General features: G+C 41.1%; 1 protein-coding gene across 1 annotated transcript in view; it reads left to right on the top strand.

Annotated features, from left to right (window-relative positions):
- The first annotated feature begins 9042 nt into the window (after nucleotides 1–9042).
- LOC121551323 (adhesion G protein-coupled receptor L1-like) overlaps nucleotides 9043–24335 on the top strand; it is a 138677-nt gene continuing 123384 nt past the window's right edge. Inside the window, exon 1 of the mRNA XM_045211162.1 lies at nucleotides 9043–9906. Within this exon, the coding sequence (XP_045067097.1) occupies nucleotides 9862–9906 (45 nt within the window). The 5' untranslated portion in view covers nucleotides 9043–9861. The remainder of the gene's footprint in view (nucleotides 9907–24335) is intronic.

Here is a 24335-nt window from a genome sequence, read left to right as displayed (position 1 = left end):
CTTCCTCATCCTCGTTGTGTAGTATGGGGGCCCTGAAAAAACATGAACAAAAACACCCAAATACGTCCTTTTAGAAACAGCAAAGCTCTCAGTATAGTGATTCAGGTCTTTAGATGTTGTACACATGAAATTGTGTCTTAACTCTCTGTCCATTCTACAGGTAACTGCCAAAATAAAGGAAACACTTGAGCAAATGAGGCATACAAAGTATATTGATTGATATTGATATTATACATGGGGTGCTTCCACACAGGAAGTTCCAGACACTTGTAGAATCTATGCCAAGACGCAGTGAAGCTGTTCTGGCGGCTCGTGGTGGCCCAACACCCTATTAAGACACTGGTGTTTCCTTTATTTTGGCAGTTACCTGTAGCATGAGGCTACAAGGAGAATGGAACAGCTGGATAGGGGCAATGACTCTAGTCGCGCAAAAGGGAGTATAACATTGCGGATAATGTTCGGAATGACACAATTTCATGTGTACAACATCTAAAGACCTGCATCATTATACTGAGAGCTTTTCTGTTTCTAAAAGGATGTATTTGAGTGTTTTTGGAGCCTTTGTTGATGTTTTTTCAGGGCCCCCGTACTGCACAACGAAGATGAGGAAGTGATTTTCTGTTTGGGGTAAGTTTCTCAAAAACGTGAAATCCCAAAAACGGTGTCTGGACCCTTCTATAACATGCCATTTACATCACAAATAGAGATTTGGTTGTAAAAAATACAACTTTAACCCTCTGAACTCCACCTCCCCCCCGCCCAATGCAATGCAGGGTTATAGTATACCTAATATAACCCTGCATTGCATTGCCTGCATTTTGGTCCATTTTTATCAACTACTTTCCTAATAATATACAAAGGCTGTATGAATCCTGTTAGTGCTACTGTATGTTTTCCTGTATGTTTTTATAATATATAATATATATATAATATAATATGCCATTTAGCAGACGCTTTTATCCAAAGCGATTTACAATCATGCGTGCATACATTTTTTTTTTTTGTGTATGGGTGGTCCCGGGGATCGAACCCACTACCTTGGCGTTACAAGCGCCGTGCTCTACCAGCTGAGCTACAGAGGACCACCCCGAAAGAGACTCACCCCTCTTGAATTTCCCCAGATGGAGCATGTATCAACACAGCATAAGATCAATATTTTACCAAGAAATATGAAGTTAGTTCAGAGCTTGTATTTAATCGATCATCCTATAGCCATGTTGATGTAGTTACATTGTTTGCATAACTACTGCTAATGCACACTTTCCTGCACAAAAACAGCAATGCAGGTTTTGACTGAGGCTCAAGTATGGCTGGTGCTACAGGCTTGTTCCTAGCATATGGAGCTATCCATGGTGCTGAAGCTGAGTTACATTAAAATATACTTATTCTGAAGGACAGTGTTTAGTCAATGGAGCTCTCCATGGTTCTGAAAGGTTATTTACCATGTTTGGTCCTCAGTGCTGAAAACTCCACTTAAAGCCTTGAGCCTGAATGCACGAAGTCACACAAAGACTGAAGTTTACCATAGAAAACACAAGGTTAACAAGTTAATCTTATTATTCAGCATCACAAACCTGTTAACTTTTGTGCCCTCCAACACATTGCCTTACCATGCATAACTGAAAGCATATGTGGCAGTATTCTTTCTATTTAAAAGGCCTCCTGCCTATGGTCATTTACATTACAGCATATTTGATCAATAGAGAGGAATGTTATGTGGTGATGTGATATAATGTGGGTTATGAAACTGTTTTAAACACCACCTACAGTATATCAATACAACTATTTTGATGGGGGCTGTGGAGTGTCACAGCCAATCAGGGATAATTACCAGAGGGCCTTGAGTTTCTCTCCTGCCTTCTAATTGGCTCTCGCTGTCAATCAACAAGTTGTTTCAGTTCACAATTGAACTGCAGAGAGACGACACAAGTGAGGCCAGTGGGATCATTGAGAGTAATTGAGCGGATTGCGGCTTGGAAGAAGTTGGCTTAATCGGCACTCACACAATCTGTAGCATGCAGAAAGGAAAAATGTGAACAGAGAGAGGAGTCAGATCTTAATGATAATGAACAAAACACAACCTTTCATTTCTCCTCTCCACCCTGGAGGAAATCTCTCTTCATCTTATGTGAATGATCGTCCTGTGTGCTGCATGTCTCCATGTCATGTGTATGGGAGAGGAGAGGCACCTTTGATCTCTACACCCTCAGCTCTGCTAGCTCTGCTAGCTAGCTACACCAGCCTTGGGGCTAACACACTTGCATGGCCCAAGTCTTAGGAGCCCCAGGTGAAACAGAGGAGAGTTGTGTGTGTGTGTGTGTGTGTGTGTGTGTGTGTGTGTGTGTGTGTGTGTGTGTGTGTGTGTGTGTGTGTGTGTGTGTGTGTGTGTGTGTGTGTGTGTGTGTGTGTGTGTGTGTGTGTGTGTGTGTGTGTGTGTGTGTGTGTGTGTGTGTGTGTGTGTGTGCAGTGCACATGAGCAGGGCCGTCCCTAGGGCAAAACATTTTAAGGTCCCCCTTCTTGACGACGTAGAGAAGAATGTTAGTTTTAAAGCTAATTTCCTGAAATTCTCCACATTTTGCCATGGGGACTAGAGAAAATAATGCAGTTTTAAAGCAAGCTTTCTGCAAGTTTACACATTTTGCCATTTTGTACAAATTTCATTTAATTCTACTAATTTTGCCATTTTGCCATCTTATCCAGAGCAATTAGGCTGCCTTGCTCAAGGGCACAACGACAGATGTTTCACCTAGTCTGCTCGGGGATTCGAACCAGCAACCCTTCGGTTACTGGCCCAATGCTCTTAACTGCTAGGGGGCCCCCTGGAGGTCAGGGCCACTGAGCACATAACATGCATGCCCGGTCGGCATTCAGCCATGATTAATACAAGTTTAGATAGCTGGCTAGACTATTTTACCAGTCTAAAAACTGTTTGCTGACATGGCTAATTGAGTGACTGTCAGTGATTAACATAACAATAGAAAACTGCTGATGCACAACCAAATTTCTAAATTTTACCTTGTGTATTCTACTATTCTAACGCTCAACAGTAAGTTGAGACCTTGACTGAGTTCCTAAAAATATATACAGTGCATTCGGAAAGTATTCAGACCCCTTCCCTTTTTCCACATTTTGTTTTGTAACAGCCTTATTGTAAAATGGACTAGAATTTCTTTGCAAATGTATTAAAAATAAAAACATTTACATACACTACCGGTCAAAAGTTTTAGAACACCTACTCATTCAAGGGTTTTTCTTTATTTTTACTATTTTCTACATTATAGATGAATAGTGAAGACATCAAAACAATGAAATAACACATATGGAATCATGTAGTAACCAAAAAAGTGTTAAACAAATAAAAATATATTTTATATTTGATTCTTCAAATAGCCACCCTTTGCCTTGATGACAGCTTTGCACACTCTTGGCATAAGGGATTTCTGTTCTTTATTCTTAATAAATGTGCAAAAAAATTATAATAACCTGTTTTCGCTTTGTCATTATGGGGTATTGTGTGTAGATTGATGAGGAAAATTTGTTTATTTAATCCATTTTAGAATAAGGCTGTAACGTAACAAAATGTGGAAAAAGTGAAGGGGTCTGAATACTTTCCGAATGCACCGCATATATATTATTTTTGGTCCAGGGCCACCTAGCGGCCGGGGGCCCTAAGCAACCACTTATGTCTGGAGACGGCCCTGTGTGTGTGTGACTGTGTCCACTTGCATATATAATCACTATTGTATGTACAGTATGTATGTTTTGCTGTCGGTGTATGTGAGAGAGAGAGTGTGTGAGTTTAGTATGCGTGTGTGCATACTTCATGGTTTGTGCGTCTTGCTTGTGGCAGCAGGGGAGGTGGGGGTGTTTTTCTGTATGTGCAACACATGTACAAATGCCTTATGTAGTCCTTTCCTTTCCTGCAGTCAAATGATTAGTGCCCTCATAGGTGGATTGTTAGTAATATTTTTCATAATTTTGCGATTCAAACTCAAAATTGAATACATTTCAACTCTATATCTGACATGGTACAGGTGTTTTCTTTTTTATAAGCCTATAACCATGTGTGTGAGGTGTATACTTTTGTTTCAAAGTAGGTTTGTTTAAGACTACCAAGAAACACTCTGTGTGGTACTGATTTAGCCCACTGCAGTAAAAGGTTATAACAGTGTAAGTGTTTCCGTGCGTTTACAATACAGAGGCAGCACCTGTAAGACAGGGGCAGGAAGACGGCCCCTCAATTTAGTTTCTCATCATCTCCCCCTCCTTCCCCTCCCTCTTCCTTCCTCTCCTACTCTCCCCATCTTCAAGAGCTACTTACCTTCCACCTCTTTGAAAAAAAGGAAAACATTTCACTGTGCAATTTACATTTCCATATGCTGCCAGTGGCGCCAGGGAGAGTGGATAATTGGGCTAAATGCGGTGACGGTGAGAGAAGGATAGAGAGAAGGCCATCTGAAAAAAAGAGCCATTACTGGGTGGTTTGCTTTTTTCCCGTCCACCACTCGTCATTTTACCATACTGCTCTCAACCACTTGTGCAGCTGAAATGTACCTTGGCCTCCCTCGTTCTCTCTCTCTCTCTCTCTCTCTCTCTTTCACTCCCTCAGCCTCACTCTCTACTTCCCTCCCCCAGCGCACCCCTCCCTATACCTGCTCTCTCTCTCCCTCTCTTTATCTCTCTCTGTCTCTCCCTCTCTTTATCCCTCTCTGTCTCTCTCCCTCTCTTTATCCCTCTCTGTCTCTCCCTCGCTTTATCCCTCTCTCTCTCTCCCTCTCTTTATCCCTCTCTGTCTCTCTCTCTCTCTCCCTCTCTTTATCCCTCTCTGTCTCTCTCTCTCTCTCTCCCTCTCTTTATCCATCTCTGTCTCTCCCTCTCTTTATCCCTCTCTGTCTCTCCCTCTCTCTCTCCCTCTCCCTCTCTGTCTCTCCCTCTCTGTCTCTCCCTCTCTCTCTCTCCCTCTCTATCCCTCCCTCTCTATCTCTCCCTCTCTGTCTCTCCCTCTCTGTCCCTCCCTCTCTATCCCTCCCTCCCTGTCTCTCCCTTTCTATCCCTCCCTCCCTGTCACTCCCTCATCCATATTCATCCAGCGTCTCCTCCTCTCCCCATGTCACCCACAGCATGGCTTTAATACACCAATTAGCCCTGAGAAGAGATAATGGACTATTTCATATTGCAAAGGAGAAAGAGAGACAGAGCGACACAGACAGAGACTGAGAGAGAGAGAGAGAGAGAGAGAGAGAGAGAGAGAGAGAGAGAGAGAGAGAGAGAGAGAGAGAGAGAGAGAGAGAGAGAGAGAGAGAGAGAGAGAGAGAGAGAGATGGATCTCTCTTTATGGACGTGGCCTGTGAAAACGCTGAAACACATTAGCGTTTGTTGTGAAGATCCAGCCAATGGACAGTGGGTGTGCGATGAGAAAAGAGCGTCAGCGGTCACGGGGGTGTGGGATGAAAAGTGTGGGTGTTACACCAACACTTTGGTGGTTAATGAAACCATAAGCCTGTTTGGCTTTGTCCTGCTGCTCCCAGTGGTGGACTAACCTTTCACAGCCCATTCAAATGCCACACACTTGTTCCCTACAAAGAAGTAGCCTCAGTAATTATATAAATAATAATAATAATATGCCATTTAGCAGACGCTTTTATCCAAAGCGACTTACAGTCATGTGCGCATACATTTTTACGTATGGGTGGTCCCGGGGATCGAACCCACTACCCTGGCGTTACAAGCGCTATGCTCTACCAATTGAGCTACAGAGATGGGAAGGGCGTTATATCTAAGCTAAAACCTGTCTCACCATCTTTATTTACCTCAGGGAGAGATTCAAATGTCACCTCTGATTGATGTGAACCAGTAATACAGAAGTATTCATAATGCAGTGTTTTTGGGGATAAAAATGAATGATCATCAATGACAACGTAACATAAATTGTTTTAACAATTTTCTCTTACATTGTAAATGTGATAATGAATGGAGAATGAAGTTTAAGAACATATTTTTCTTAGGTGTTGCAGTACATCTTATCTTGAAAAACAAATAAACAGACAGAAAACAGCATCCAAAAATATGCATATGTATGTAACTAGTAACACTGTAATACTGTAAAAAATATATATATATAATACCATGTTATTACATAGTAACATAGTAACACTACTATGTAATGATACATTGTAGTATATGCCTAGTACTGTAATTGCATTTGAAATGGATTCAAGCTGTTTTTTATTACACAATAAAGCAGTGATACTCAAAGCCGGGGTCGCGACCCCACGCAGGGGAATTGCAGTGGGGTCACCAGTGCAATTTCTTTTTACAAAAAATCAAGAGTAAAGATTATTGTATGGGGCAATATACAAACTCTATGAAAAAGATAATTTGAAAAATGTATTTATTGGTACTCTTAATTTTGATAAGATTTATGTAGGCTAAGCTTATTTGTTGACGTTAAAATCGAAATTTACAGAGTTTAAGGTTGTTTCATTAGATTTTAGATTTAGGGTGGGATGGACTGCCAGAAATTATGCCTGAAAAAAATGGGATCCCCAGAACTTCTGGTGAAAAGGTTTGTATACCAGGGCAATAGAGTGAGCATTTTTGTCATTATGCAACGTTCCTTATTTTGTAATAACAAAAAGCTCACTCCAATTAATTGCTATAATTTAAAATTGCCACATTTTTTTCCACAATTGCATTGTCATCTATAGTACCTTATATCAAAAAGGTAATCCAGAAGTGGTTGTAGTGGTGGTGCTAGTATTTGTCTGTCATTAGCTGTGCTCGATGTACTGTACTAGTAATAGCAATAATAGCCAACTACTGTAGTAGCACAACAATAGTTGCAAAGAGACTGACATGGTGCTGTGTGATTGCTTTGAACGACGCCGAGCATTAGCTGAATAACACGTATTTGCTGATCCATGGCTCGCTACATTACACTACCATAGGTGACACAGCTTCAATCTCTCCCGATTATATACAGCTGTGTGATTGACTGCACAAATTTACTGTGACATTTGATCTTGAACAAGCTGGTGAGGCGTGCTTTCACGTAATGATGCAACGCAAATGACATTGTATTGTCTTTATTGGAGGCAAGAATCAGATGAGCTGGTCCATGAAAGTCAGTCAGAGATGGAACCATCAGAGGGAAGTGCAATCAGGAAGACAGAACCATAAAAATAGAATGACTAGAATGAATGTCCATGTTCAAGTCAATGAGGCCATGATGGTGCTGTTCTAGCAATGCTATTTCTATTGACAGAACAGTGGCCCTAGCATGGAAGAGGTGGATAGTTCTCATCCTGCACACCTACAGACTGTAGAACAAAACCTATTGCAGTGAAATTGAATTGGAATTGAAGGTAGACCCATTTGGCCCCTACAAATGCATGGGTTACATAATGGATCAATCCATTGTCCATTTGAAAAAAAGCCTTCCTTTAGTTAGTTGTATAATGTCTCAGATATGGGTCAGACTGATTCAGGTCCAGACCCACTGGTGTGGAAGTAATCCGCTCCAATTCCATCAGGTGGTTTGAAATATTGTTTTCCTTTTCAGCCATGTATCAATTTAATTAACTATGGAGGGTGCTCCTGCGAATGAAATGGATGCATGGTAGACCTACTCCCACAAAAATTGTCATATTCAAACATGTTACAGTCTGTTGTTTGTTTTTGTACTGTGTTAGACATCCTGAGCTGTACCCTCTAATGGGCGAAGACGTCCGGTAAAGCCACATGAAACCAATATGGACAACATCTGTGGAGACACTGGTCTCAGAAAGGAGGACCTACCAGCTGATATGAACAACAGAGAGTGATGGCATGCCATTGTCCGGCACATTGCACCACCATGAGCAAGTAAGCAAGCCACATAGGCTACTAATTGTCAGCAGAACACTTTACATGTGTTGGTAACACTTTACATTACGGCATACTTTATAAAGGCTTTGTTATGCAATGTAATAGTTTATAGATTATTCAATATAACGTATTTTATAAATCAGTAGTTATAACTCATTGGATGAAATGTGATTGTAATGTTGATGTTTAACAAATAGTTAGCTGATGTGGCTTATTTATAAACTATCTAAACGAATAATTAATAGTCTACTACTAGGCCTACTAGCCTTCACAAATCACTTTATAAAGTATAGGCCTTGACTTCAGTAGGCTACCTGAAGTGTTAGGCCTATCAATGTTTTTATTTGGAATCCAGAGCCAAAATAGCCAAATGGTGTATTGGCCAGCATGCAATGTGATTCGCGTAATATAACGTTTTTGACCCAGTGTTATAGGGAGACTTGGGTATAGGCCCTTATTATTAAAAACACTCGCCGCTCCTTTTTACTGTCCTGAACGAACTCACCTCCGTGTACTAGGAAGCGGCACCGCCCGGTGAAACAACGCTCTTTCACCACTGCTGCTCTCCTCGCCATCCGTCTCAACAAGGCACTCGTGTAAACGAACATACATAGCTTACCCTGTGTCCTCCTCGCCTTTCCTTCGTCTTCTCTCTGCTTCCTCCCATGCCGCGACCAGAAGCCCGAACACACTTAGGCTAGGATACAGTCTGAAAATAAATTAATAACAAGATGAGAATCACAAGGCTGAAATAACATTTATGTTTCTGCGTGCGCGGTGGCGCCTGTCTATAGGGACCAAACGTCGACTAGGGAATCTAATTATCGCCTCGACGACTCCACCTGAAATATAGACTTATCTGTGGAGATTTCACGATTTTAATAAACCACATATGCGCGACGCTGAATGCTACGCCGTGAATAGCCAGATGTGCGCCTCGCCTGCCAGTCTGTCATCATAGGCAACGACATAGGACATTTGCATCACAGGAAAGATGAACTAGCTAAACTTGCTTGCTTTTGTGGAAAGAATAGGCATTGTTTGGTTATTGAAATATGACCCAAACGCTCTGCAGAACTATTACTCGTTATTTTGAAGCCGCATGATAGCCTTTAAATTGAACATAAATGATCCAACATCCATCTTTCAATCAATAATCTTAGCCTACCCGTTGACATCGCTGAGAAGTTCGCCTCTGCTGTGGTGGACCATAAGTCTATGAATATACGCACATAGTTATTTGGAATCTTTAGTTCATTCACACAAAATGTGCGAGCATAGACTACTTGAATGTTCTTGAGTGCGTAGAAGTCCTCTGTAGGCTACCAACGAGAGGCATTTCGACATAGGCTACTGACGGAGGTGGAGACAGAACGACTGATCTTTTCTACGTTGCATGAGTCGGTAAAGGAACCTTTGATATTTGTGTTTTGGTTCCAGGCTTGAGATATCTGCATTAAGAGTCAACAATTGTGGATAGCCTATAATGGAATTTCCTAACCACCTGCATTAGAACCGCATCGGTCCTTCAACACAAGGTCTTTAGCCAATGAAGCCTAAAATATTTAGGACTATCTCACAAGAAATACGTTTTGCAATGGCAAATTGAAAACGGCTTATCTACAACCATTTCAAACGGACTGCGCAGCACACATTTATGTGCTAGGCTAGAGAGGTTATTGCTTGTTATGGAAAACTGCGACCGCCTTTACGCGCCTGAACAAAATATTGTCTTAAAATGAGGCGAGGTCGCATCACTATTTATTTTGATACGCATATGAGTATAATTCCATGAGAATAAACATGATATGAGGGATCCGCTGCCACTGTTTTTGTCATTTTTAACGGCAGGATTTTCCCCGTTTCATTCGCAGTGGTTGTCTGGAAGATAGCAGGTTATTAATTGTTTATCTTTATGCATCCGCACTACATGAGAAACCACGGATAACTAGAGGAGAAGGAGACTGAGTGAAAAGAGAGGGATGGAAGAATGAATGAGATACACTGAGCAACGAAGGAAGGAGATTGGAGGAATCAAGGTAGGACACGAAGCAAGGTTTTTTAATGTTATAGCCCATGTAGCCTATTTGGGTCTACGGGATGCTGCACTGAATGGGCAGAGAGATGGGAGGCGTGTAACGTGCTTTATTTATTGATATTTTATGCTTGGACAGATATGGAGTTCATGTTTACGATGCGTCAACAACAGTTGCTTCATGATTAAAACGTGTGGTTATTTTGTGTGTACACTCGTGTTTGACAAAACGGACATTATTAGGTAATTTATATTGGACATCATGTCTGAAGTGCAACGTGCAATGCATTACTAATTCAATTGACCCTTGTTAAATTTAATTAATGTTAAGCGCACTGCATGTTATTTAGACTCAATCTCCCTGAAATTGAAAACGGTGTATAGGCTATAATCCCATTGAGATTGTACAGCATCACAACTAGCAATACTACATTGTACAACATTCTGTTGATATCTATGGTTATGCGCAAAATCACTTCCACAACAGCTATTTGGCTTGAATTTCACTGCCAGTGTCCGACACCGGTAATGGAAGAGGACTTGTGCCATTCACGGGCTTGAAGTGTACGCAGATGACATGGAAAAAATAGCGAGACAGTTTCCTTAATACATTTAATGTGAATAAATGAGTGAGCAATGAACTGTCGTGATAAGCTTGCCTGGACGAATTGCCTGGCTTGGAGCGCCCTATACGAGCCAACCACCCATGATGAAAAAAGGAGCGTATGTGAAAGAAAAATGCGATGAGGAGACAGAGGCAGCATAAACGGTGTGATGTACTACCTCCCTCCATCTATTTCCCCCTTTTCCAGCAGCAGCACAGTAGCGGGTAGTCTCACGGAGAGACACCTTTTATCATTTAGGGGCTCATTGCGTGTTATACAAGAAAATCCGCATTAGAGCGCCGGAGAGCTCAAAAGAGAACTACTCGCCCGTCCCCAATGTGTGGGACTAAAGCATTAATCCCCGACCTCGTTAAAACGTAGCCCAGCCTATACACCACACACTTCATATTCCATATTAGTATATTCACTACCGAATAGGCCTACACTTTCACAGATCTTTCTAGGGTAAGGGCACAGAGGAAATGGAAGCCTACTAACATAATACAGACAACATAATTGATACAGCCACTCAGTTTTTCTTTTTAGAAAATACTATCTGTTTTATGTAGGCTAGCCTACGTCAGCACATGCCGAAGTTAGTTTTGGACTGATATATTTTATGCATCTTAATGTACACTCCACACATAAGCAGAGAAGTAGCAGGTATTGTACCATTCTTTCAAAAGGCCCATAACAGGCTCACTGGAATTCAAATCCTTCAGGTATTAAAGCGTTATTTTGTGCCTTCTAGAAGCCTCCGGTATCCTTCTAGAATTGGTTGAAAGCCAAACATTCTCTGCTCGAAGATAAAACAGAAGGATTTATGCGTCTCTGTCTGCGTGTCACATCACCATCAGAAAAATTATTCCTGGATTTCAGTGGGATGACTAATAGTCAGGCATTAGCATGGTATTAATGATACACTCATTATGTAATATGGCAGTAATCAGAAGTAGATTTATATCACTGAAATAATTTCTATAGCATTTTGTGCTGTTGTCATAGTAGAAGATATAAGTAATATGTGAAGAGTCAAATATTCACATTTACTGAAGTAGTCATTTGTATCCAAACCTACATTAAAATAAATCCATATTCTAGCGCTTACACACACACACACACACACACACCTATTCTTCGTACGAATACCACTAGTGGCTCCTACGGTCCTCTCCATATTTCCCTAGCATTATCTACCCTGTTCAGCATATGAATTGGTTCATCCCCCCAAGCTACTCGTAAGGCTGACTAAATGGATATGTTAATACAAACTAAGTCGAGAGATACACCACTGATACAAATTCCTCCACAAACAACCCAAGATACAACACAGTGCCCTGTGACCTGCTGCATCTTATGGCCCATTGAACTGCTAATCATCATTTACGAAAATGGTACATACAGTGCCTTCAGAAAGTATTCATACCCCTTGACTTATTCCACATTTTGTTGTGTTACAGCCTAAATTAAAAATGGATTAAATATATACAGAACATCTCACCCATCCACACACAATACCCCATAATGACAAAGTGAAAACATGTTTTTATACATTTTTGTAAATGTATTGAAAATGAAATACAGAAATATCTCATTTACAAAAGTATTCACACCCCTGAATCAATACTTTGTAGAAGCACCTTTGGTAGCGATTACAGCTGTGAGTCTTTCTGGGTAAGTCTCTACGAGCTTTTCACACCTGGATTGTACAATATTTGCACATTATCCTTCAAAACATTCTTCAAGCTATATCAAGTTGTTTGATGATAGCCATGGCTAGACAGACATTTTCAAGTCTTGCCATTGTTTTATTTGCCCCCCCAAGTTTGCTGAACAAGAACAAATAAATAATTAAAAACAATAAAACAAATAAAACAAGCCAATTTAAGGCCACTCAGGAACATTCAATGTCATCTTGATAAGCAACTCCGGTGTATATTTGGCCTTGTGTTTTAGGTTATTGTCCTGCTGAAAGGTGAATTTGCCTCCCAGTGTCTGTTGGAAAGCAAACAGAACCAAGTTTTCCTTTAGGATTTTGCCTGTGCTTAGCTCTATTCCGTTTCTTTTTTATCCTAAAAAACTCACTAGTCCTTGCAGATGACAAGCATACCCATAAAATGATGCAGCCACCACCATGCTTGAAAATATGAAGAGTGGTACTCAGTGATGTGTTGTGTTGGATTTGCCCCAAACATAACGCTTTGTATTCACGACATAAAGTTCATTTCTTTGCCGCATTTTTAGCAGTTTACTTTAGTGCCTTATTGCAAACGGGATGCATGTTTTGGAATGTTTGTATTCTGTACAGGCTTCCTTCTTTTGACTCTGTCATTTAGGTTAGTATTGTGGAGTAAGTACAATGTTGTTCATCCATCCTCAGTTTTCTCCTATCACAGCCATTAAACTGTAACTGTTTTAAAGTCACCATTGGCCTCATGGTGAAATCCCAGAGTGGTTTCCTTCCTCTCCGGCAACTAAGTTAGGAAGGACACCTGTATCTTTGTAGTGACTGGGTGTATTGATACACCATCCAAAATGTAATTAATAACTTCACCATGCTCAAATTAATATTCAATGTCTGTTTTTTTATTTTTACCCATTTACTACAAATATGTGCCCTTCTTTGCGAGGCATTGGAAAACCTCCCTGGTCTTTGTGGTTGAATCTGTGTTTTAAATTCACTGCTCGACTGAGGGACCTTACAGATAATTGTATTTTTGGGGAATAGAGATTAGGTATTCATTCAAAAAGTTATATTAAACAGTTATTGCACACAGAGGGAGTCCGTGCAACTTATTATGTGACTTGTCAAGCACATTTTTACTCCTGAACTTATTTAAGCTTGCCATAACAAAGGGGTTGAGTACTTATTGACTCAAGAGTTTTCCGCTTTTCATTTTTAATTAATTTGTAAACATTTCTAAAATCATAATTCCACTTTGACATTATGGGGTATTGTGTGTAGGCCAGTGACACACCATTTACATTAAATCAATTTTAAATGCAGGCTGTTACACAGCAGAATGTGGAAAATGTGTGAATACTTTCTGAAGGCACTGTAATATCCCATAAAAGAAGCAAAAACGTCAATTTGAGTCTGTAGCCTGAATTCATGATCAGCCAGCCTGCTCTGGTCCATTCAATTGCATTAGGTTGAGGTGTTCACTGATGGATACAGACAGACTGCATAGCACCATGCATTTTTCATAGTGTGTTGTGCAGTGCTGCTGTGGAACTGCTTCTCATGTGATGTGCATAGGCACTGGCTAGTAATCTTTTATACCTTTTTAAATAATGTCACGTGTCTATGCCAGGATGTTTTTTCCCGCCCTCATCTGACCTAGAAACGAGTTATCTATCATGTGCTGTATTTGACATTTCTTAATTTCTCTCTCTCTCTCTCTCTCTCTGTCTCTCTCTCTCTCTCTCTCTCTCTCTCTCTCTCTCTCTCTCTCTCTCTCTCTCTCTCTCTCTCTCTCTCTCTCTCTCTCTTTCTCTCTCTCTCTCTCTCTCTCTCTCTCTCTCTACTCTCTCATCCTCCTCTCCCACTGGACAGGGTGTTTACCTGCTGTTGGCAGCTCGTGCTGGCTGGTTATTTACCAGCCGTGTAGTGTGATAAGGCTTCTTCTGACAGGGAAAGCCATTATGATTCTAATGACAGTTATTGTGGCGGATCGGAGGCGGAGTTGATTGGCAACTTTGTATGTGTTTCAGCTCCTTAAAAACACGGAGAGACAAGGAGGCTTTAAAACAGCTGTCGCCAAAAGTAATTATTGTAATTGAATGTGCCCTATCATGTTTTTTTTCTTCAAAATTGCATCTGTAATTAGTTTTTCTTATATTTTTTATTTTACAAGATTACACTTTGCAGCGTGGAGGTGTTTATGTATGTTTATGAGTGATTGGACAGAAGAAGGGGAGAAAGAGAGAGAGATAGAGAGAGAGAGAGCGAGAGGTATACAATGGGCAACAAGCAGAAATTGTCCGGGTTGTTGTGCGGAAGCACAAAGGAGACGGGAACGGTGCGTCCCAGTCGAGGCTGTTCAGTGCTGTTCGGGGCTGGGGCTCAGTCGGGGCCTTTGTGTTGTGAAGTGTTGCTGGGTAAATGTGTCTCTGAATGCAAAAGCCTGGAACTGCAGCATCCCAGCGCCACTGCCTTTACGAGTCACACAGGCCCTCCTACATCTGGAACAGGGGCGAGGGCTGGGATGGGGGGATTAAACCTCACACCTATCACCCCTCTCCCCTGCACATCCTTGGGCCATCCTCATTTACAATATGACCAGAGAAAATCAATCAGGAGGACTGTCTTTCATAAATGGAGTGGGCTGTAGAATTAGCCTGATGGGTCCATGTAGGAACACAATGGATTGTTTCCCCTCCATATTTGGGTTGTGTCTATCGACTGTGAAGGGGCTTGGTTTACAGCTGTGAAAAGACTCAAAGAGGCCCAATCAATGGACCACTCAGCCACCCAAGCAACTCATTTGGATTTGCCCGTGTGTACAGTAGTGTGTGTGTGTGTGTGTGGATTGGCTCCAAATTGGTGTGGTGCTCTGGTAAGTCACACCAGTCCTAACAACCACCCTGCAACCTGCTGGCCACAATGGCAGACTGATTGCCCTTTTCAACATGCCTGATTATTCCATTCATACTGGGAAAGAAAAGTAAAAAATGTAGCCAGGCTAGAGTCTCAACAATTGCCGTTGTATATCCAGCAGCATAACACTCCCCGCCTCGGCCCTTAGAGCTCAGCACAGCACCAGTCTATTCCAACCTCCCTCTCCACTATATTCACTTATCAAATATATTTAGATTCGTAAGATGCTGTCTTGTAAAAGAGTTGGAGGTCCATAGTGGCCATTTTGAAACACAATGAAAGTACAGCACTTAAGAATAATGATATATGAAAAGATCTTAGTCCTGCTGGTTGCAATACGTGCTATTATAATATGACAAGAGCTGTTATGGAAGGTGTTTTCTATTCAAGGAACTGCCAGCGCTACAGGTGCTCTTTACTTAAAGCAGCAATCAGCAGTTGAAACAATAAGAAAGTTCACTACCCGACCCTGTTTCGGTAAAAAGCTGAGGGATGGGGTTGGAGAAATGTTACCACTCTCAAATTCATAGATAGAGCTATGGATTCAAGGACTGACCATCCATGATAACACGTTTTAACCATGTTTTGAGCCTATATAGTGTTTGTTTACATTTCATTTGTTTACAAACATTGGAGTTAAACAAGGGTATATTTTGGTTGAACTATGACAGTTGAACTAAGCAGGCATTTATAAGTGATATTCTTCAAGAATCAATGGGTACATATCATGAATTTATACCCCCCAAAAAATGGATGTAGAAACTGCAGATTGCCACTTTAAAGTAAGAAAGTAGGACTCTTATATACTGAACAAAAATATAAATGCAACATGCAACAATTTCAAAGATTTTTACGGAGTTACAGTTCATATAAGAAAATCAGTAAATGGAAATAAATTAATTAGGCCCTAATCTATGGATTTCACACGACTGGGCAGGGGCGCAGGCATGGGTGGGCCTTGGAGGGCATAGGCCCACCCACTTGGCAGCCAGGCCCATCCACTGGGGAGCCAGGCCCAGCCAATCAGAATGAGTTTTGCCCCACAAAAGGGCTTTATTACAGACAGAAATACTCCTCAGCCTTCTTGATATGCCACATCTGTCAGGTGGATGAATTATCTTGGCAAAGGATAAATGCTCACTAACAGGGATGTAAATTTGTGCACAAAATTTGAGAGAAATAAGCTTTTTGTGCATATTGAAAATTTCTGGGATTTTTCATTTCAGCTCATGAAACATGGGACCAACACTTTACATGTTGCGTTTATATTTTTGTTCTGTGTAGTACAGAGCAGAGCCTGTAAGTAAAGTGAAAGGCTCTGGGCCAGAGAAACACCACCAGCTTGTTGGGTGGGCATGCCAATTTAGATAAAGGCATTTTAACTTTGACAAATTTGAAGAGTGCCTTGTAATTTTGTCATCTTTTAAAACTCTATAAAACTTTTATAAAGCACTATATATTCACAGATTTTTTAAACATCAATATTTAGTATTTTATTGAGTAATTTTGGTGAACTATCCCTTTAAGAATAATGAAGAGGATTTTCCCATGTCGCTCTATGTATTTCCTCCAAAGAGAGTGAGAGGAAAGAGACATTCACGAGAGGGTGAAAGACAGAGAGGAGAACCATTAGCACCATCCAAAGTTAAGCTTTCCTACTCGTTAGGCTAAATGGGCTCCCTGCTGAACCTGTCCTTCTGAAAAAGTAGAACCCAGCCAGATGAAAGGAAACAGGAATCAATTGACCTATTAGCTTGTACAATCAATCCCTATGCTTTTCTGATAGATTGACGGAGGGTGTCGGCTGGAGTAGAACCAGTGATGGTAATGAAGATGCTGGGATGGGCTCCTCAAATTGGTCGAAACAGAGCTGTGGTGTGTGAGATGTGGTGTGTGTGGTGTGTGCCTGTTTGTGTGTGTTATTAGTGACAGTCCAGGATCAGCTTCCTCCTCCTCAGTATACCTCTTCACACTTGGCCTCTCTCTCTCTCTCTCTCTCTCTCTCTCTCTCTCTCTCTCTCTCTCTCTCTCTCTCTCTCTCTCTCTCTCTCTCTCTCTCTCTCTCTCTCTCTCTCTCTCTCTCTCTCTCTCTCTCTCTCTCTCTACCTGCATCAATACTGACACTTTAGTCCTTATTACCTTGTCAGCCTGCACTCTGATCCACACAGAGACACCTCCTCTCCCTAATAGACCACTCTTTACATGACCCACTGGCTCCTCACTGCGCCTTGCTGCCACTGACAGAGGAATTATTGCAGAAGTTATTCACTGTCTTCTTAGAACAATCAGCGGCTAGATATAGTGAAATGCATCAACAGGGGGGCGAGCCTGCATGGCGCCGGAGTGTGTGTGTGTGTTTGTGTGTGTGAGTGGTTACCTGTTCCGTTCGGGCAGCAGCAGTGCTCACCTGAGGGGAGCTGTTATTTGTGTCTGCAACACTCCCTCTGGAATAGACGCGTTTGAAGAGTGTGTAGGTGTGTGTGTGTGTTTGCTAGGGTTTTAGCTGTGAGAGAGGAGACGCCACAAGGACGCAACGGCAGCTGTTTGTTTGCCTGTGTCTGTAGAAATGGGAGTTGGAGGGAAGAGGGGAGAGATAGAGGAAGGAGAAAGGGAGAGATAGAGGAACAGAGGGAGGAACAGAGAGGGGTCACAGGCCAATGTAGATTCATAAATAAAAGCAGGGGGGAGAGGGAGAGAGAGAGAGGGGGGGGAGAGACAGAGAGCACATCCAGAGTAGATTCATTAAGAATTATAATTACAGTGGGACTATGCATCTCTCACCTGAGACTAGCCCTGCGGCCTGCTCCCTCTCTCCTCCCCTCCTCTCCCTCTCCTCTACTTCAATCTTCATACCCTCTGCTCCATACTGTATTATTGTCATCAACAATCCACAGCGTCTACGAAACGTCTACAGGGTATATGATGTTCACTGACCACACTGTCCAACTGCCAATGGCCATACCAATACCTACGATTTTTCCATATAATTATAACGGTGCTCATTACCACAAACAATGCCTGTGGAGCACATCACTGCCATTGTCGATACAATATGACCAGAAATCAATGGCTTAATATTTTAAAATGAGTATGTGTTGAACATATAAGATGTGTTATGTGACCATAGTTTAACACAGACACTAGTTTAGGGCCTAGTTTATAACCACACAATCCATTCTCTATGAACTCCACCAGTTCCACTCAGCTCATCCCACTACATACACAAACAAACCGCACATCATACATCATCAGACCACAAATAAACTACACTAACCACAGCCTAACCTATCATGACCTCACAACAACACGGTATTCCATTGACCACACTTCATGTTCTGACCTCACTGACCACAGCTGTTCACAACTGCTCCAAAACACTGGCCTTACAACCAATACAACCAATTACTATGGCATTTCTTCCTTATTTACATCCTTACTATTTTATTGTTAGTTGTTGCTGATGCTGATGCTCAGAGTGCACGGTTGAAATTAAAATGCCTCTGAAATAGGGAATTTTCAGAATGTGCCTTTTCCCCTTGCAATTGGCTCATTGCTTTGCTTGTGACTTGATTCATTTGAAAGATTGGTTTTATTGATCTGGTGAATTAATGTGTTGGCCGTATAATCAGTGTGTTATGGAACTATGCAGAATTTGACATCTCTGTGAACTCAAATGAATTGAGTGTACACTATTGATCTGGTTATCCACTGAATTTACACAGCTATTTGTCTAAGGCCTGATTAATTCAGTCTGTGTGTGTGTGCGTGTGTGTGTGTGTTTGTGTGTATGTGTGTGTGTTTTGCCAGTGGTAATTGCATCTGTTATGGATGGCTGGTTTTACCCCTTTATTGGAGTCAGAGCAATGAGAGCATGAGAGAGAACTGATATTATACAACCACTCCACAATATAGTACCCCACACAGACACACACACACACATATGTGACCAACTGGCTCGATTCGGTCTTATGTAGCAACATTTGAATTATTTTTTATTTTTTTACATTGGATAAAAGCAGAGACTCAGAGCTAGAAAATGGTATATCATACACTACAGTTGAGGAACAATGGGAGAGTAATTCTGCTTTGAAAGTTGATAAACATGTAACCTCACTTTTGAGAAAATGGCCTTTGATTGTTTTGGTACACCTACTGGAAAGCTCTTCTTTGTCTACAGCCATTCAGCATCGTTCACACCCTCTTAAGCTTTAGTCCCACCCATCTCTTTAAGGGTTGATCTGAGCGTTCTGTCCTAACAACAGCGGTCAAGCACCCAAGCTAACTGGCTAACGTTGGCTAGCTTGCTAGCTACAGTACCAGTCAAAAGTTTGGACACACCTACTCATTCAAGGGTTTTACTTTATTTTTACTATTTTCTACATTGTAGAATAATAGTGAAGACATCAAAACTATGAAATATCACATATGGAATCACGTAGTATACAAAAAAGTGTTAAACAAATGAAAATATATTTTATATTTGAGATTCTTCAAATAGCCACCCTTTGCCTTTATGACAGCTTTGCACACTCTTGGCATTCTCTCAAACAGCTTCATGAGGTAGTCACCGGGAATATATTTCAATTAACAGGTGTGCCTTCTTAAAAGTTAATTTGTGGAATTTATTTCCTTCTTAATGCGTTTGAGCCAATCAGTTGTCACCAACCCCGGACTGTCTTGTCTCATTACCCACACCTGGTTCTCATTCCCCCTGATTAGTATGTGTATACCCATTCCCCCTGATTAGTATGTGTATATATGTGCCCTCTGTTCCCCATTGTCCTTGTCAATTATTGTCCCATGTCCGTTGGTCTCGTGAGTACCGTGTATTGTGCTCTTGTTGTTTTACGGGTCTCGTCCCGTGTATTGTGTAGAGGTTACACCTCGCTCTTTTGTTTTGGTTACATCCCTTTGTTATATATATACACACGTGTTTGTTTTGGGCTTCGTCCCCGTCGTTTTCCATGACGTACCTTGTGTTGGGTGGAGTAAATTAAACCCCTAATACGTATTCCTGCGCCTGTCTTCAAATCATTATACAACGTGACATACGTCTATCAACAGTTGTCGCATCAACATCATTAACAGTCTATTGAAATGGTTACTTGCATAGTGGAGTCTTTTGTTAAGACATGTAGCTAGCTAGCTAAACAATGAACCATAATCCCAACTCATGACTTTACTACCCTGCATGAATCTCCAGGTAGCTAACCAACCAGGTTCAATGTTAGCTAGCTAACATTAGGCTATAACTAGCAAAGCAAATGGCTCTGAGATATGAAAAATATTACTACACAGATCATACACTTAATGTTAGCTAGCGATCCAGCCAGCTATCGTTAGTTAGCTAGCTAATAGTACACTTTAACTGAAAACGACTTCCTGACTAAATTAGAAACTTGTAATATCTGAAAATGTAGCTAGCTAGACTATCTTACCCGTATACATGGATGTACGCTTCTCTCTCTCTAACAGATGCCATGGTTGCCCTTAGTTTGAAGATGTAATCCGGAGACAGGTGTTTTCTCCATCTCCTTAGCTATCATACTCTAATTCCACTGATTTCAAAACTCGGTCCTCCAGAAAGTGGAGAGCAACACTTATGCAGTTCTACTACTAGATATATTTTATTAAAAGCCACATTAGACAGGATTACCTACACATACTGACCAGCTCAAATAGACAGAAACGTGCTACATGGCAGACCAATCCGAACTCATCTCTCGGCATGTCCAGCCCAATCATTATCTCAGCCAATCATGGCTAGCGAGAAGGTTGCTGTCTTTTTCAGTGGCTAAACCAACTAGGCCCGTAATTTAACAATTGTATTCATATTTACAGATGGCATAACATGTTTATTATTAAGGCACATGAAAGTTCACATGCTCCAGAAGGAATTTCTGCCAAAAAACGCATTTTGATTTTTAAAAAAAGTTTACGTTCAAATGGCTCTCCTGTGAAGTAGTGACACGCGACCAGTGGTGGAAAAAGTACTCAATTGTGATACTTGAGTAAAAGTAAAGAAACCTTAACAGAAAATGACTCAAGTAAAAGTGAAAGTTACCCAGTAAAATACTTATTGAGTAAAAGTCTAAAAGTATCTGGTTCAGTGGTAGAAAAAGTACTCAATTGTCATACTTGAGTAATAGTACAAAGTAAAAGTAAATGCTATACTGTCACGTTCGTTGATGAACGGGTCAGACCAAGGCGCAGCGTGATATGCAAACATGTTTATTTACATGAATAAACACACGACAAAACAATAAACTAACGACACGTGAAGTCCTAAGGTAACACAACAAACCTTATACAGAACAAGATCCCACAACCCACTAGTGCCAATAGGCTGCCTAAGTATGGTCCCCAATCAGAGACAACGAGCGACAGCTGCCTCTGATTGGGAACCACACCGGCCAACATAGAAATACACATACTAGAACCCACATAGAAAATACAACATGGAAAATCACACCCTGACTCAACAAATAAGAGTCCCCAGAGTCAGGGCGTGACATATACATCAAATTCCTTATATTAAGAAAACATACATTATTTTCTTTAGGAATGTAGTGAAGTAAAAGTAAAAGTTGTCAAAAATATAAATAGTAAAGTAAAGTACAGATACCCCCAAAAACGACTTAAGTAGTACTTAAACATATTTTATTGAAGTACTTTACACCACTGCGCGCAACATACGCCTAGTTTCCTGAAACGAGTCACATATACACACACACATACACACAGGTATGTGGAATGATGAGTCAAATTGCATTGTGTATCGGTAGGTACAGTATATCAGAGTAGTGTTTGTTCCAACTAGGACAGGGAACCCAGAGTATAGCTTTCTTACTAATGAACTAAGTTCTACTGAGGATAGAGATGGATTCTTCCTGACAGCGTCTACCCTGATGCAGTGCCAGTCAAACAATAACATTTGTTTGGAGATGTTTGTTTGTGCTCATTATAGATAAACAAAGAGCCTTCCTCCATCTTCCTCATCCATGTTTATGTAGAAACCCCAAACAAAAATAGGGGTAGATAGATAGGTATTTATATTGATAGATGCGGTATTTCATTAAAAAAATCTTGAATTGTCAACTGGCAGTCATTATGTTTGTAGCTACATTGAAATTCTGCAGTCATAATTAGGGCTGGCACAATTATCGTATAACCGTGTAACGGACGGTTATGGATGAAGACCGTGAAAATAAAATAACCTTCATAATAATTTTAAAAATGATAGCTGTGTAGAACGAACAGCTGACTGAAGACGGGACAGCCGGGCATTTGTGTGGTTGAGTCCGTTTCTGCTGCAAACTAGTCTTCAGTTGCCTTTGGCAACGGCCCCCTCCCCACTTGAATGGGGACGGCAGTTCTATTCATTCTATTTCTATGGCAGCACATGCAGTCAGGAGCGGAGGAGAAAATGTGTCTTTTTTTTTTTTCTTGCCATTTTTGCTATTCGGCTATTAGGGTGACTGCGTTCATTTGGCTGGCCAATAACCATCAACCAAAATTCCATGACCGTCACAGCCCTAGTCATAATAACCATTGTGATAAATATATACATTTTGCAGAGAGTATTCACTGATTCTGACTGACATTTGCTACTGTGTACTTTTTGCACATTGGCTGTTCCTGACCGCATGATATGCAGTGTCCTTGCTTGGTTACAGCATCATTTTAATTAGATAACGGAAATATCTTGCATTGAATTGAATAAACATTATTATACATTCTACCTATTTGTACGCAAATATATTCACTATAGATGGCACAAGGCCTAAGGACTTAGAATTACATTTCTAGATTTATCAAAAGGCATCCTACTGGCATTGGTTTCAAATAATACATTAGTTTAGGTATTCCCTTTGTTGTTGGTCCTCTGTAGCTCAATTGGTAGAGCATGGCGCTTGTAACGCCAGGGTAGTGGGTTTGATCCCCGGGACCACCCATACGTAAAAATGTATGCGCACATGACTGTAAGTCGCTTTGGATAAAAGCGTCTGCTAAATGGCATATTATATTATATTATTATTTGTTGCTTTCCAAAAGAATGAGCATGGGGATTAGGCTCCACCCACAGCAGGAACTCTTATACATACTGATAATGAAATTCCAAAGTAAATTCTAAGTTCTTAATAATTACTCAGTAAGTTCCAAATCTCACCTTATAATTACCATGTAGCCTAAATTAAAATTGATATTAGGGGCAACACCTAACCCTTGTCATAGTAATAATTCTGGGAATACCTCTAAGGCGACAATTTATGTAATTAACTTGTATTAGGTATGTAAGAACATGCTCTACTGACTGCTGTGAATTTCCAGATAAAAATATAAAATTGGTTTGCACTGTGTAAATGCATGTAGGCTATTATAAGGCTTTTAACAGGGCTATTCTAACATAATTTCCACTGATGGTCACTCTGACCCTTTGTACACTAACCACTAACGTAACTATGTCCTTTATACACCAATGATCTTCTGTTGGTCTAACTCTATGCTTGTTGTGCACTCATCTGATTCCCTCTGTACCTGCACTTACTTCTTGGCATGTATTTGCTGCATGGTGCACTCACCTGGCGCCACTCAATACCCTAGTCTTTTAATCCTCCACAATCTGTCTACTAACATGAACAATCATCTAACCTCGCACTAGTTTATGGCACTGTATACTCAAAGTGTACCCTAACCAGAATGGCTTTGCACTCACTTGCCTGTTTGCACACTAGCCTCTTCCTGCTTGTGTACACTCACCTGCCCCTGAGTGCACTAACATGCTCCCTTGTCCACTCCCACATCCTGTCTCTGTCCTAGCGTTCACCCTCCTCTCACCTTCACTCCTGAGCACACGTGCCCTCTCACTCACTCACCCCCCCATGTTAGCAGATATGGATAGAAGTACAAACGACCCTGAATGAACCCATATATTGAGCCATTTTAAAGCTGGAGGCTTTAGACAATATCCCCGGCCTATCCCTGCTCTGCAGTGACCGTTCTACTGAAAGGGAGGGGCCAGGGATCCTCCCAGCATGCACCAGGGCTTTATGGGAGTTTATGGGGAGTGTATGAACCCTCCTCTTCCTCAGCGGTGTACTAGCCTCCACTGGCAGCCTGGTACTCTTCCCACTGGCTGGAATTAGCAAGGCGAGGAAAACGAACAAATTACAGGGAAACAAACAGAAAGGGTAATAAGCATGTAGTGACATGAAGAGAATGCTGTCA

The sequence above is a fragment of the Coregonus clupeaformis genome, chromosome 35 (assembly GCF_020615455.1).
Source record: "Coregonus clupeaformis isolate EN_2021a chromosome 35, ASM2061545v1, whole genome shotgun sequence".
Taxonomy (NCBI): domain Eukaryota; kingdom Metazoa; phylum Chordata; class Actinopteri; order Salmoniformes; family Salmonidae; genus Coregonus; species Coregonus clupeaformis.
Note: the sequence above shows the minus strand (reverse complement) of the source record. Positions and strands in the feature narration are given on the sequence as shown.